The 15,594-nt window shown below is 37.7% G+C and overlaps 1 protein-coding gene across 1 annotated transcript in view; it reads right to left on the bottom strand.

Annotated features, from left to right (window-relative positions):
• Positions 1-15,594, bottom strand: part of ADAM23 (ADAM metallopeptidase domain 23) — a 292,223-nt gene that overhangs the window by 49,332 nt on the left and 227,297 nt on the right. Inside the window, exons 19-22 of the mRNA XM_053698649.1 lie at positions 10,345-10,395; positions 7,434-7,497; positions 6,080-6,185; positions 3,942-4,061 (exon numbers count right to left, since the gene is read on the bottom strand). Coding sequence (XP_053554624.1) covers positions 3,942-4,061; positions 6,080-6,185; positions 7,434-7,497; positions 10,345-10,395 — 341 coding nt within the window. The remainder of the gene's footprint in view (positions 1-3,941; positions 4,062-6,079; positions 6,186-7,433; positions 7,498-10,344; positions 10,396-15,594) is intronic.

Below are 15,594 nucleotides of genomic sequence, written 5' to 3'. Positions count from 1 at the left end.
ATAGAATGCGAGCTCAATCTGATTGGCTGATTGGATCAGCCAATCGGATTGATCTTGATTCTGATTGGCTGATTCCATCAGCCAATCAGAATATTCCTACCTTAATTCCGATTGGCTGATAGAATCCTATCAGCCAATCGGAATTCGAGGGACGCCATCTTGGATGACGTCCCTTAAAGGAACCGTCATTCTTCAGTTGGACATCGCCGGATGAAGATGGGTCCGCGGTGGAGGTCTTCAGGATGGAGCCGGTCCTCATCGGATGAAGATAGAAGATGCCGCTTGGAAGATGATGGTTGACGGTCCGGATCTACTCTTCTTCCCGGATAGGATGAAGACTTTGGAGCCTCTTCTGGACCTCTTCAGCCACCGGATGATGGATCGCAAGCCCCCGCTTGGGTTGGATGAAGATTTTGGAGCCAGGACCGATCGGTGATACCCGGTGAGGTGAAGACAAGGTAGGATGATCTTCAGGGGCTTAGTGTTAGGTTTATTTAAGGGGGGTTTGGGTTAGATTAGGGGTATGTGGGTGGTGGGTTGTAATGTTGGGGGGGGGTATTGTATGTTTTTTTTTACAGGCAAAAGAGCTGAACTTCTTGGGGCATGCCCCGCAAAGGGCCCTGTTCAGGGCTGGTAAGGTAAAAGAGCTTTGAACTTTAGTAATTTAGAATAGGGTAGGGCATTTTTTTATTTTGGGGGGCTTTGTTATTTTATTAGAGGGCTTAGAGTAGGTGTAATTAGTTTAAAATTGTTGTAATATTTTTCTTATGTTTGTAAATATTTTTTTATTTTTTGTAACTTAGTTCTTTTTTATTTTTTGTACTTTAGTTAGTTTATTTCATTGTAGTTATTTGTAGGTATTGTATTTAATTAATGTATTGATAGTGTAGTGTTAGGTTTAATTGTAGGTAATTGTAGGTATTTTATTTAATTAATTTAATGATAGTATAGTGTTAGGTTTAATTGTAACTTAGGTTAGGATTTATTTTACAGGTAATTTTGTAATTATTTTAACTATTTTAGCTATTAAATAGTTCTTAACTATTTAATAGCTATTGTACCTGGTTAAAATAAATACAAAGTTACCTGTAAAATAAATATTAATCCTAAAATAGCTATAATATAATTATAATTTATATTGTAGCTATATTAGGATTTATTTTACAGGTAAGTATTTAGCTTTAAATAGGAATAATTTATTTAATAAGAGTTAATTAATTTCGTTAGATTTAAATTATATTTAAGTTAGGGGGGTGTTAGTGTTAGGGTTAGACTTAGCTTTAGGGGTTAATACATTTATTAGAATAGCGGTGAGCTCCGGTCGGCAGATTAGGGGTTAATAATTGAAGTTAGGTGTCGGCGATGTTAGGGAGGGCAGATTAGGGGTTAATACTATTTATTATAGGGTTAGTGAGGCGGATTAGGGGTTAATAACTTTATTATAGTAGCGGTGCGGTCCGCTCGGTAGATTAGGGGTTAATAAGTGTAGGCAGGTGGAGGCGACGTTGTGGGGGGCAGATTAGGGGTTAATAAATATAATATAGGGGTCGGCTGTGTTCGGGGCAGCAGATTAGGGGTACATAAGGATAATGTAAGTAGCAGCGGTTTACGGAGCGGCAGATTAGGGGTTAAAAATAATATGCAGGGGTCAGCGATAGCGGGGGCGGCAGATTAGGGGTTAATAAGTGTAAGGCTAGGGGTGTTTAGACTCGGGGTACATGTTAGGGTGTTAGGTGCAGACGTAGGAAGTGTTTCCCCATAGCAAACAATGGGGCTGCGTTAGGAGCTGAACGCGGCTTTTTTGCAGGTGTTAGGTTTTTTTTCAGCTCAAACAGCCCCATTGTTTCCTATGGGGGAATCATGCACGAGCACGTTTTTGAGGCTGGCCGCGTCCGTAAGCAACTCTGGTATCGAGAGTTGAAGCTGCGTTAAATATGCTGTACGCTCCTTTTTTGGAGCCTAACGCAGCCTTTATGTGGACTCTCAATACCAGAGTTATTTTTATGGTGCGGCCAGAAAAAAGCCAGCGTTAGCTACGCGGGTCCTTACCGACAAAACTCTAAATCTAGCCATTAGTGTTTATTTTATAGGCAAGTATTTAGTTTTAAATAGGAATTATTTAGGTAATTGTAGTAATTTTATTTAGATGTATTGTAATTATATTTAAGTTGGGGGGGTTAGGGTTAGACTTAGGTTTAGGGGTTAATACATTTAATATAGTGGCGGCGACGTTGTGGGCAGCAGATTAGGGGTTAATAAATGTAGGTAGGTAGCGGCGATGTTAGGGACGGCAGATTAATTAGGGGTTAATAATATTTAACTAGTGTTTGCGAGGCGGGAGTGCGGCGGTTTAGGGGTTAATATATTTATTCTAGTGGCGGCGATGTCCGGTTCGGCAGATTAGGGGTTAAAATATTTATTTTTGTGTTTGCGATGTGGGGGGCCTCGGTTTAGGGGTTAATAGGTAGTTTATGGGTAGTTTATGGGTGTTAGTTTACTTTTTAGCACTTTAGTTAAGAGTTTTATGCTACGGCGTTGTAGTGTAAAACTCTTAACTACTGACTTTTAAATGCGGTACCAGGCTTGACAGGAGAGGGTCTATCGCTCACTTTAGGCCAAAAAAGCGGTGAGCCTGTCATTTCAAGACTCGTAATACCAGCGGGCGTTAAAAAGCAGCGTTGGGACCGGCCAACGCTGCTTTTTAACCCTAACGCACAACTCGTAATCTAGGCGATTGTTTTTTCTAGTAAATATGAACTTGTTATTTTCTGTGGCATTACTCTTAGAAGCAAGTATAATGCAGAAGATGTCTATGAGGTGAATGAAGCTCTGTAGTTCATTGTACAGCACAATATAATTAAACATTTCATGTAACATCTAACAGAGCAGCTGATATGAGGTAACTCACAGAGAACCAGAAATTGTGTTGTGATATTCAGATGGAAGAATATCCCATTTAAGAGATGGATGTAAGTTACAAATTCACCAGACCAACTGACAGTGCCACTATAGAGTCATTTTATACTGGTGCATAGAACAACGCTGAGAACATTTCCATTGTTCCAGTCTTTTTACACTAACTTTAGATCTTTTCCAGATAAGCCCCGCCACTAATAAAAAAAGTGCACGCGCGAAAAGTTAAGCCCCGCCACTTTGAATATTATGCACGCACGCAATGCATGCACGCAACCTTGACCTGCGCCATAAGAGCACAAGCGACCGAGTAGCGGAGAAATCACCAGGTAGCGCAATAATAAAACCAGAGTACTAATAATAAAACTAGACACACCCAGGTGTTTGCATTAGACTATATTTGAGTAAGTATGAGCAGCAGACAATTCCATTAATATTTTAAATGTTTTTACATTTATTTATGTTATGTTTTTATGTAAGGGGCGGGACGTGTTAAATTATCGCTCTTTAGACACTTCCCAGAAAGACAGTGAGATACTCTGATTGCTTCATAAAGTGCACGGCTTAATCATACTATCACTGCATACAAATCACATCAGTGTGACATACAGGGAGACCAGACTGTCTCTCTTGTCTTTTCCTCCATTCTGTGGTATCGTTACATACAACATATTTCTTATCATAAACGACTCTGCAGCTGCCGGGGGAGTAGATCAGTCCTGTACCACTTTTAATACCTATGACACCTGAGTAAAGCAACATTCGTATACAATGACCTTATTAACACAGATATTTGGAGACTGGGATTGAAGCAAAACGTTTTGGTTATCTGCCCACACAAGTAAAGGGATAAAACACCTGAAGCTGCGGACTGGAACAAACTGCTGTGTAGGAAGTTTGGCTGCCTTTTTATTATCTTTGTTGGGTGGCGGGGGTTACCTTTTTGGCGGGGCTTATCTGGATAAGATCCCTAACTTTTGCCATTTTCAGCACTACATCACACACAATTCTATATACGCCTTGGTTACCTGCAGTCCACTACCCTTCCTTGGTGATTAATGAGTGTTGGTAGCGTATCTCCTCGTAACTCGCCAATTCGAGGAATTTTGGATACATTTGCACACAGCAAGAAACCACAAAATACATCACTGAAAGATAAAAAGATGCATAACTCATTAGTATTAAATTTAAAACTACCATAAAGGCATCATTGAGATTGGATAAAGGAGATACACAAATACTTTTAAATGATTACCAATATTTTAACTCTAGACAAACCTCAATTAATTCCACGCTAAAAAAGTAACTAGTAACTTTAAAAACCAGTTGATTCCAAAGCAAAATGTAAACAATGAGTATAAAATTTAAATATTCTAAATATAGAATGAAAGACCATTTTATATTTAAACAGATCATCTCCTGTAATGTATTTATTTGTTTTCCTATTAGCATCAGCTCCATATTATTTTATGTTATAGTTAATGCTATTATTATTAATTATGATAATGTACTTGTAAAGTATATATGCAAAACACTGTTAAATTCAGTTTAAAGTGAAGTTCTATTTTGATGAATTAGTGCCCGGTTTTTAATAAACCTATTAAAAACAAGGGCACTTTAATTCATCAAAATTGACATTTCACTGTTTTCTTCAAAAACTTACCTTTTAATCCTGAATGCCGCTCCAGCGATTCCCCCGGCCGTCGGAAGCCTCTGCAGACGTCAGAAAAGACAAATCAGGCTTCCTCTAATCACAGCTTTCCCCCCGGGGGAATCTTGGCCTGATGCAACGCTGTGATTGGAGGAAGCCGGATTCGTCATTTTGGACCCGCGAAGATGGCTTGCGACGGGCGGAGGAAGTGCTGGAGCGGCTGCCAGGATTAAAAGGTTTGTGACTAGAAAGCTTCAAAATCTTATAACTAATACAGAGGAGACTTTTTAAAAAGGGAATAACATACTGTAGCTGCTGTGTTGGAACTAATATTTCACTGGCTGCTTAACTTTACAATATATTTTTTTATATTTTTCCATTAAAAACAAATATTTTATTTTGTGTTGTTCTGACTCTGGTCACTATAAAAATGTTAAAATGTATATATTATTATAGCTTCTTCTATGATGTGACTACTGTTTATTCATGTGGTTAAAGGTGTTCTTTAAAATCCTATAAAAAACAGCCCTTAATATATCTTGATATAGATTGATTTGATGTTTTATGATAGAGAACTGTTCTTTCCTAATGGACTCCATTTTTGTAAATATCAAAATACCCCATGGGTCATCCTTGTTATCTTTAAGAAAAAAAAGTGATTCTCCTGCTTTCTCCTACCATTATTATTTTCTTAATAATAGTTAATATTTTTTTTAAAGCTCTTGTCTACTTAATGGTGACATAGTGCATGTACACATAAGGGTTAATTTATCAAATGTCGGGCAGACATGATTCGCTGTAGTGAATCATGTCCGCCCGACATCGCTAAATGCCAACAGCATACGCTGTCGGCATTTAATATTGCACAAGCATTTCTTGTTAAATGCTTGTGCAATGCCGCCCCCTGCATATTCGTGGCCAATTGGCCGCTAGCAGGGGGTGTCAATCATCCGATCGTATCTGATCAGGATGACTGCAGTCTGCCACCTGAAAGGCAGCTGCTTCTTACCTGGAAACATTGGGCGGAGGAAGCAGCATTCGCTGGTTATTAAATTTATCCCATAGTCTTGAACTTAACTAATAAACAGCAACTGATTAATAATAGTTAATACTGAAGTTACTGGTATTTAGACTAATTATCGATGGGGCTTGAACCTGAGAGTATAAAGTTTGAACTGGAGTTGGCCAATAAAAGACCATTCTTCACCTACTTCATCCATACTATCCTTCACTTGCCTTTAGAGTCATTTCCTTTTTTTCACTTGAAACTGATTTCCCTAACACGCTTAGTGGTGACAAAGTTACTCATGAAAAAGAATGTTGTATACTTCAATCTTACAGAAAAAAAGACCCCTTATGGTTTTCTTGGCATTCCTGCATTATATCAGTTTACAATAACAGAGCAGAGAAATAAGGAAAAATAAAATCTTAAAATTTAGCATGGATACTTTTATTTGTTTCCAGCTTTTATAAAATCTATGATATAATAACCTCATCATTATTTTGTAAACCTACTGTTTACTGCACTGAATCCAGCGATCTCCATCCTTTCCACAGTTTCCTTTCTCTGTGCCTTCAGTGTTCAGCTTTTCATAACAAAACTTGTCTGAGCCAGCAGCCTCTACAGAAACAGAAAATGAGAACTTGGACAAATCATCAATAGAAAAACTCAAGTAAGCAAGTCAAAGTTACAGTTTAACCCAAACACTCTAGTATTAAAGTGTATTCCCTGGTTACATTTAAAACTGAGTACTATCAGTAAATACAAGGTGTGGATTGAAATACAATTTTTTTCTGAGGCCATTTAAATTATTACAAAACCCAACATCAAATACAAAACCTGTTTCTTAGGGCTTTGTACTGCACTAACTCCACTAATATTTTTCTCAGTTATTGATTTAAGGAACATGAAACCCCCAAAAAATGATTCTGTGATTTAGACAGAAAAAAGTTTCCAATGTACTTATATTATCAGATTGGCTTCATTCCCATGATATTCTTTGTTAAAGAGATATCTAGGTAGTTGTCTGAAGCACTACATGTCAGGAAGTAGTGCTGCCATCTAGTGGTCTTGCAAATGGATAACATTCTTGCAAAACTGTTGTGACATAGTTCTCCAGCCACACTCCTGAGCTTTTCAAAAAAAGATATCAAGAGAATGTAGTAAATTTGGAAGTAAATTAGAAAGTTGTTTAGCATGGCATGATCTATCTGGATCATGAAAGAAAAAAAATGGGTTTCATGTCCATTTGAAGTCAAAACCCCTCTCCTACATTCCATGTGTTTAAATGTTGAAATTCATGTAATTTTGCTAATTATTATTATAAAATTAAAATAAATTGTTAAGAGGAAATATATCAGGTGTTGGCTATATCTCTTGTGCATAGGACTATTGCTTATTATATTGGGTGAAACCAAACTGATTGTGAAGTTTGTAAAATGCTGCTAATCAAATGGAACACTCTATAATAAAATTATGTATTAGATAAAAGGAACATTTACTTTTTTTTGCAAAAACAAAGGTCAAATGTTCAGCAAATATACAAAATATTTTTTAAAATAATCTTGTCATGGCTACGTTTTATTGACAGGGCCATACAAAGCAAAAATATACTTCTTGGGTTTTCTAATTTGGCATTGAGATTAGAAACGCCTAGTATTTTGCAGTTGTATTTTTGTTTCTGATATAATTCAATAATAAGTCAAATATTCTACAAATTATATTAAAATTGTAACCTTGTAATCACAAGGCAAAAGAAAAACACCTCAAAGTAAGTAAAAATGTATAGCGCTAAACTACAATACAAATATAAATACTTAACAAAATGCTAATAATATATATTTATAGACAATTTGCTGTAAAACTTACTGTTTCCCCAGATGTGTTTGCATTGATTGTCTCTCGTTTTGCATTCACCGTTGTAACAGCGTCCCTAAAATACATATTTATTATTATCATCTCTGTGTAGCCTTTTGTGACTATGCTGACTTCCTGGCAAATGGTCATTTATTTACAAAGGTGAGAAAAATGGCGTAATCCCTTACAGAAAGCTGATCTTCTCTAAACTGAAAAGCTCAGCAGGGATAATGTAAAGATTGCTAAATGCCCTGAACAACTTTCAAGTGGGCGCTACCAAAAAAGCTGAACAAATTAAAAGCCATTTCCCAGAACTCTTTGCTCACTTATAAAGCACTGGACATATTTAAAGAAAATGACTTAAACCAGTATTTACCAAAACATAGCAATGTGTGATACATGCATTTATATTAGGATGGAATGTCTATTATAACAGGATGAATGTCTATTATAACAGGATGAATGTCTATTATAACAAGATGATCATTTATAGATTGTATACACAATAAACAGAAAAGAGAAGCACTCAACTGGGATTTTGTCTCCCTAAAGTTGATGGAGGCAACCAGAGGTGCACATCTAGGACACTGAGCCTTAGAGGGATAAATAAGAATCTGTAAAGCAAATGTGTGTGCATGTGTGTATGTTGCAGTGTGAGCATGTGCACGTGTATGTGGTGTGGGTACATGCACATACAATTAAGTGAAACTGTGCAGATGACAATGTTTGATGGACAAAAGACAAAATAAAGCAAAAAACAACTAATATTTAGGAGAGGATGAACTGTTTATAAGAGGTCATGATATATAGACAGGAGCAGCCTTTAATATCATAGTTGAAAAACCTATACATTTTGATAGATTTGGGGTTTTGTAGCTAAATAGGACAACATTTTTTAAAAACAAGTATTGGAAGCAATAAGTAAACATGCTCAGTAAGATGATTGTATAGAATGCTACTGAATATACTAAAATCACAATATTAAAGGGTCATGAAACCCAACATTTTTCTTTCATGATTCAGATAGATTATACATTTTTAAACAACTTTCCAATTTATTTCTGTTTTGCTTCATTCTCTTTTCTCTTGGTGTCTTTTATTGAAGCAGCAGCAATGAACTCCTAGAAGCTAGCTAAACACATTTGTAAGCCAATGAAAAGTGGCATACAAGTTCAGCCACCAATCAGCAGCTAGCTCCAAGCTCCTGAGCCTATCAATATATGTTTTTCAGCAAAGGATACCAAGAGAATGAAGCAAATTAGATAATATAAGTAAATTGGAAGGTTGTTTATAATTGTATGCTCTATCTGAATCATGAAATATATTTTTTTAGTTTCATGTCCCTTTAATCACATTACTCTTGGCAATATTGCTAAAATAGATCTAGAAAGAATAGTTTTTGAAGTTGCATATTGTTTGCAGTTATTTCCTTTGGTTTCCTAAAAGGTTTAAGAAATCGAAAGAAATAGTTGGCATTTTTATAGCTCCTGTTTTCTAAACTTGAGAAAATATATTGTAATAATATGATTAATAAGTTCAACAGCATCATTGTTTGACAGGGTAATATGCCTTCTAACTCATTTAGATAAAAATTCATTTGTCCAGAGGTTATTCACAGCCAATTCAGAGCTGATATAGGAGTAATGCATAGGAACATATATATGGAGGGCAGTGGAAAGAGCCAAAGGCATCTTTGCCTTCAGCCCTTTCCAAAGGAACAATGGAGAAGTTTTCAGCACAACATTTTTAAGTAAGTGAAAAAAGGTTAATTAAAAGATGAATTTTGTCACTCTCTATAATAAAACCTGATATTTAACAACATTTTTAAATTAAATGAATAAATTCTAAATTTTGCATTTTATTTCCAAACTTACTAACAAATTCAGACATTAAATAATATGTAACATAATTGACATTTCCACCTGTGGGTCCCATCTAGAGTATTTAAGCACTTTATACATTTCAAAGAATGTCATGAGTTTAAACAGCCTTCTATTCCTTTGTATATACACATAATAATGGTTCATTATGAATAATATTATCAACACTACTATTTTAAATTGTACTTAAAGGGACAGCCAAGTCCAATTTTTTTTCATGATTTAAATAGAGCATGCAATTTTAAACAACTTCCCAATTTACTTTTATCACCAATTTTGCTTTGTTCTCTTGGTATTCTTAGTTGAAAGCTAAACCTAGGAGGTTCATATGCTAATTTCTTAGACCTTGAAGACTGCCTCTAATCTGAATACATTTTGACCACTAGAGGGCATTAGTTCACATGTTTCATATAGATAACATTGAGCTCATGCACGTAAAGTGACCTAGGAGTGAGCACTGATTGGCTAAACTGCATGTCTGTCAAAAGAACTGAAATAAGGGGGCAGTCAGCAGAAGCTTAGATATAAGATAATTACAGAGGTAAAACGTGTATTATTATAACTGTGTTGGTTATGCAAAACTAGGGAATGGGTAATAAAGGGATTATCTTTCTTTTTAAACAACAAAAAATCTGGTGTGGACTGTCCCTTTAAGAAGGTTAGTTTGAGTGTATTTTGATATTGTTTTAAGCCATCTAGATTCACTCATAGTGGTACGGCCCCCAGTCCTACCAATTCCTAGGTTATCCCATGAAGCCTATTCAAAAAATAATGAGAAGATGACTGGGCTTTAGAAAATACTGCATAGAATTACATACAAATTACAGAGCCTGGAGAGCCTGGAGAGAGCAAGCTAGTGGGGCGTGTCCCAGGAAACTTATTCATTTATATATGACAGGCCTGCTGCACATCAAATGTGAATGACTATTATCTTGTTTATTAAAACTAATTACAACCAAGTTTTTCCCCACAGGATCAACATAGCAATTGGTATGATCATGTACAAAATAGGATGTGAAAGGAATCCTTTTTTTTTACTTCACCTGATTAGAGTCACATGCATATCCATCTTGTTTACGGAGATTAGGTGGGCACTAAAACAAAAGAAAACAAACAAAAATCTTTAAAAACATATTGTAAAGAAACAATTTTGAATGACAAGCAGGCCATTAAAACAACAGACCTATTTCCCTATATACAATAATTAACTAGTCAAATATTTAAGTAACTGTGTAGATTTGACCTGTTACTGATCACAGCTGCTGTACTCTAGGCCCTCATAAAACTGCTTATCTCAAACATTATTAATAGGGTAACAGGAACTCTGTGCAATGTGGATATTGATAAAGTGTAAAGACAACCGGAAAACAGAAGCTATTGTTATAGCCAGAGAAAGCAGCTATAGGAACAGAGGGAGACACAAACCAATGGTAGGCAATCTAGACAGCTATTTATAGATATTAATATACAAAGTGCAAGATTATAAGTGGCACACTATTTAGCTCTTTCATTCGCAAGCATACACTGACGAAGTAAACTTGTAACTCACGCGGGTTAGTGCGCATATTACAAGTTAAAAGATAATTTTTTTGTGCGAAAGCCGACTTACACTAACTTTAGGATGTCAGATATCGCGACCACATTAACTTATTCTCCCGACACGCATTAGACTAACTGTGCTAAACCAAAGTTAGTTATAAATATTTTAGATTCCAATGTTCTTCATATAGAAGCTTAGAGGAATATGGCTACATCTCACTGACGAGGCCCAATGAAGGCCAATGAAGGTAAATCCCCATAGAACAGACTAACAATGTTATTGAACTAGTTGCTCGTTCCTGTGAGTGCATTTTCTTCTTTGTGTATTTAGTCTCCAGAAGGGAAAAAGAGGCAACCATACGTGGACTCCTTGCTCAGTGTGCTTAGAGGAATATGGCTACACATCACTGACGAGACCCAGTGAAGGCAGAAAAGATTTTCTGTGGTTGCTGTGTTCCTGGTTCAGAGAGGAATTGCCTGGTATTTTGGCTCTGGACTGACCGTAATACGCATTTCTGTGAGTAAGTATATATATATATATATATATATATATATATATATATATATATATACAGTATCACACAAAAGTGAGCACACCCCTTACATATTTGTAAATATTTTATTATAACTTTTCATGTGACAACACTGAAGAAATGACACTTTGCTACAATGTAAAGTCGTGAGAGTACAGCCTGTATAACAGTGTAAATTTGCTGTCCCCTCAAAATAACTCAACATACAGCCATTAATGTCTAAACTGTTGGCAACAAAAGTGAGTACACCTCTAAGTGGAAATGTCCAAATCGGGCCCAATGAGCCATTTTCCCTCCCCGTGTCATGTGACTCGTTAGTGTTACAAGGTCTCAGGTGTGAATGGGGAGCAGGTGTGTTAAATTTGGTGTTATCGCTCTCACACTCTCTCATACTGGTCACTGGAAGTTCAACATGGCACCTCATGGCAAAGAACTCTCTGAGGATCTGAAAAAAAGAATTATTGCTCTACATAAAGAGGGCCTAGGCTATAAGAAGATTGCCAAGACCCTGAAGCTGAGCTGCAGCACGGTGGGCAAGACCATACAGCGGTTTCACAGGACAGGTTCCACTCAGAACAGGCCTTGCCAGGGTCGACCAAAGAAGTTGAGTGCATGTGCTCAGCATCATATCCAGAGATTGTCTTTGGGAAATAGTATGAGTGCTGTCAGCATTGCTGCAAAGGTTGAAGGGGTGGGGGGGCAGTCTGTCAGTAATCATACCATATGCCACACACTGCATCAAATTGGTCTGAATGTCGTTCCAAAAGGAAGCCTCTTCTAAAGATGATGCACAAGAAAGCCTGCAAACAGTTTGCTGAAGACAAGCAGACCACAGGACATGGATTACTGGAACCATGTCCTGTGGTCTGATGAGACCAAGATAAACTTATTTGGTTCAGATGGTGTCAAGCGTGTGTGGCGGCAACCAGGTGAGGAGTACAAAGACAAGTGTGTCTTGCCTACAGTCAAGCATGGTGATGGGAGTGTCATGGTCTGGGCCTGCATGAGTGCTGCCGGCACTGGGGAACTACAGTTCATTGAGGGAACCATGAATGCCAACATGTACTGTGACATACTGAAGCAGAGCATGATCCCCTCCCTTCGGAAACTGGGCCCCAGGGCAGTATTCCAACATGATAACGACCCCAAACACACCTCTAAGATGACCACTGCCTTGCTAAAGAAGCTGAGGGTAAAGGTGATGGATTGGCCAAGCATGTCTCCAGACCTAAACCCTATTGAGCATCTGTGGGGCATCCTCAAACAGAAGGTGGGGGAGCGCAAGGTCTCTAACATCCACCAGCTCTGTGATGTCGTCATGGAGGTGTGGAAGAGGACTCCAGTGGTAACCTGTGAAGCTCTGGCGAACTCTATGCCCAAGAGGGTTAAGTCAGTGCTGGAAAATAATGGTGGCCACATAAAATATTGACACTTTGGGCCCAATTTGGACATTTCCACTTAGGGGTGTACTCACTTTTGTTGCCAACGGTTTAGACATTAATGGCTGTGTGTTGAGTTATTTTGAGGGGACAGCAAATGTACACTGTTATACAGGCTGTACACTCACTACTTTACATTGTAGCAAAGTGTCATTTCTTCAGTGTTGTCACATGAAAAGATATAATAAAATATTTACAAAAATGTGAGGGGTATTTTTTGTAAAATATATATCTATACATATATACAGTGGGGCAAAAAAGTATTTAGTCAGCCACCATTTGTGCAAGTTCTCCCACTTAAGAAGATGAGAGAGGCCTGTAATTCTCATCATAAGTATACCTCAACTATGAGAGACAAAATGTGGAAACAAATCCAGACAATCACATTGTCTGATTTAGAAAGAATTTATTTGCAAATAATGGTGGAAAATAAGTATTTGGTCAATATCAAAAGTTCATCTCAATACTTTGTTATATATCCTTTGTTGGCAATGACAGAGGTCAAATGTTTTCTGTAAGTCTTCACAAGGTTGTCACACACTGTTGCTGGTATGTTGGCCCATTCCTGCATGCAGATCTCCTCTAGAGCAGTGATGTTTTATGGCTGTCGCTGGGCAACACAGACTTTCAACTCCCTCCAAAGGTTTGAGATCTGGAGACTGGCTAGGCCACTCCAGGACCTTGAAATGCTTCTTACGAAGCCACTCCTTCATTGCCCGGGTGGTGTGTTTGGGATCATTGTCATGCTGAAAGACCCAGCCACGTTTCATCTTCAATGCCCTTGCTGATGGAAGGAGGTTTGCACTCAAAATCTCACGATACATGGCCCCATTCATTCTTTCATGTACACGGATCAGTTGTTCTGTTCCCTTTGCAGAGAAACAGCCCCAAAGCATGATGTTGCCACCCCCATGCTTCACAGTAGGTATGGTGTTCTTTGGTTGCAACTCAGCATTCTCTCTCCTCCAAACACGATAAGTTGTGTTTCTACCAAACAGTTCTACTTTGGTTTCATCTGACCATATGACATTCTCCCAATCCGCTTCTGGATCATCCAAATGCTCTCTAGCATACTTCAGATGGGCCAGGACATATACTGGCTTAAGCAGGGGGACAGGTCTGACACTGCAGGATCTGAGTCCCTGGCGGCGTAGTGTGTTACTGATGGTAACCTTTATTACGTTGGTCCCAGCTCTCTGCAGGTCATTCACTAGGTCCCCCCATGTGGTTCTGGGATGTTTGCTCACCGTTCTTGTGATCCTTTTGACCCCACGGGGTGAGATCTTGCGTGGAGCCCCAGATCGAGGGAGATTATCAGTGGTCTTGTATGTCTTCCATTTTCTAATTATTGCTCCAACAGTTGATTTCTTCACACCAAGCTGCTTGCCTATTGTAGATTCAGTCTTCCCAGGCTGGTGCAGGTCTACAATTTTGTTTCTGGTGTCCTTCGACAGCTCCACCATAGTGGAGTTTGGAGTGTGACTGTTTGAGGTTGTGGACAGGTGTCTTTTATACTGATAACAAGTTCAAACAGGTGCCATTAATACAGGTAATGAGTGGAGGACAGAGGAGCCTCTTAAAGAAGAAGATACAGGTCTGTGAGAGCCAGAAATCTTGCTTGTTTGTAGGTGACCAAATACTTATTTTCCACCATAATATGCAAATAAATTCTTTCCAAATCAGACAATGTGATTGTCTGAATTTGTTTCCACATTTTGTCTCTCATAGTTGAGGTATACCTATGATGAAAATTACAGGCCTCTCTCATCTTCTCAAGTGGGACAACTTGCACAATTGGTGGCTGACTAAATACTTTTTTGCCCCCTGTATAGGTATATATAGATATAAATAGGAATATCTATATAGAAATAAATAGATAAATAGAACATTTCCACTATGTGAAGAACAATGTAATGTATATACATTTATACACATATAAAAATAAAAAACACATGTATACATATACTATATATATATATATATATATATACACACAGTATATATATATATATATATATATATATATATATATATATTAGTTGGTAAGTCTATGTGTTGTAAATACAAAAAATAAAAATAGAACTACAGAAAAAATAAACACATTATCTAAAATACAAAAATTAATCCTAATCCCTATGAAAATAAAAAAGCCCCCCCAAATAAAAAACAACCCCTACTCTAAGAATAAACTACCAGTAGTCCTTAAAAGGGCATTTTGCAGGGCATTGCCCCAAGATAATCAGCTCTTTTACAAAAAATACACAAAGTCCCACCTAACAGTAAACCCCCCCACCCCCCAAAATAAAAGAACCTAACACTAAAAAACCTAAACTACCCATTGCCCTGAAAAGGGCATTTGTTTGGGCTTTGCCCTTAAAAGGGCATTTAGCTCTTTTACTGCCCATCCCTAATCTTAATAAAACAACACCCCCTAAAAAAAACTTAAAAAAACCTAAGTCTAACACTGATGTTGCTACTCACCGTTCCTGAAGCCCGGCGGAGAAGGTCCTGTTCCAGGCGGTGAAGTCTTCTTCCAAGCGCAACCTCTTCTTCTTCCAGGAACATCCTGCACGGAGCGGAGATGAAGACTGAAGACCGATGACCGCGGAGCTGAAGACCAGTGACCCTGGAACTGAAGACCGGCGACTGCGGAGCCATGGAGCATAGAAGATGCTCTTCGTATGATCTCTGCCGTACACTGAATAGTGAATTCAAGGTACGCGATTAAAGATGGCGTCCCCTGAATTCTTCCAATTTAAATCAGCCAATAGAATTAGAGCTA

Source organism: Bombina bombina, chromosome 1 (assembly GCF_027579735.1).
Source record: "Bombina bombina isolate aBomBom1 chromosome 1, aBomBom1.pri, whole genome shotgun sequence".
In the NCBI taxonomy this organism is placed as follows: domain Eukaryota; kingdom Metazoa; phylum Chordata; class Amphibia; order Anura; family Bombinatoridae; genus Bombina; species Bombina bombina.
The sequence above is the reverse complement of the archived record's forward strand: the minus strand, read 5'-3'. Positions and strand labels throughout refer to the sequence as shown.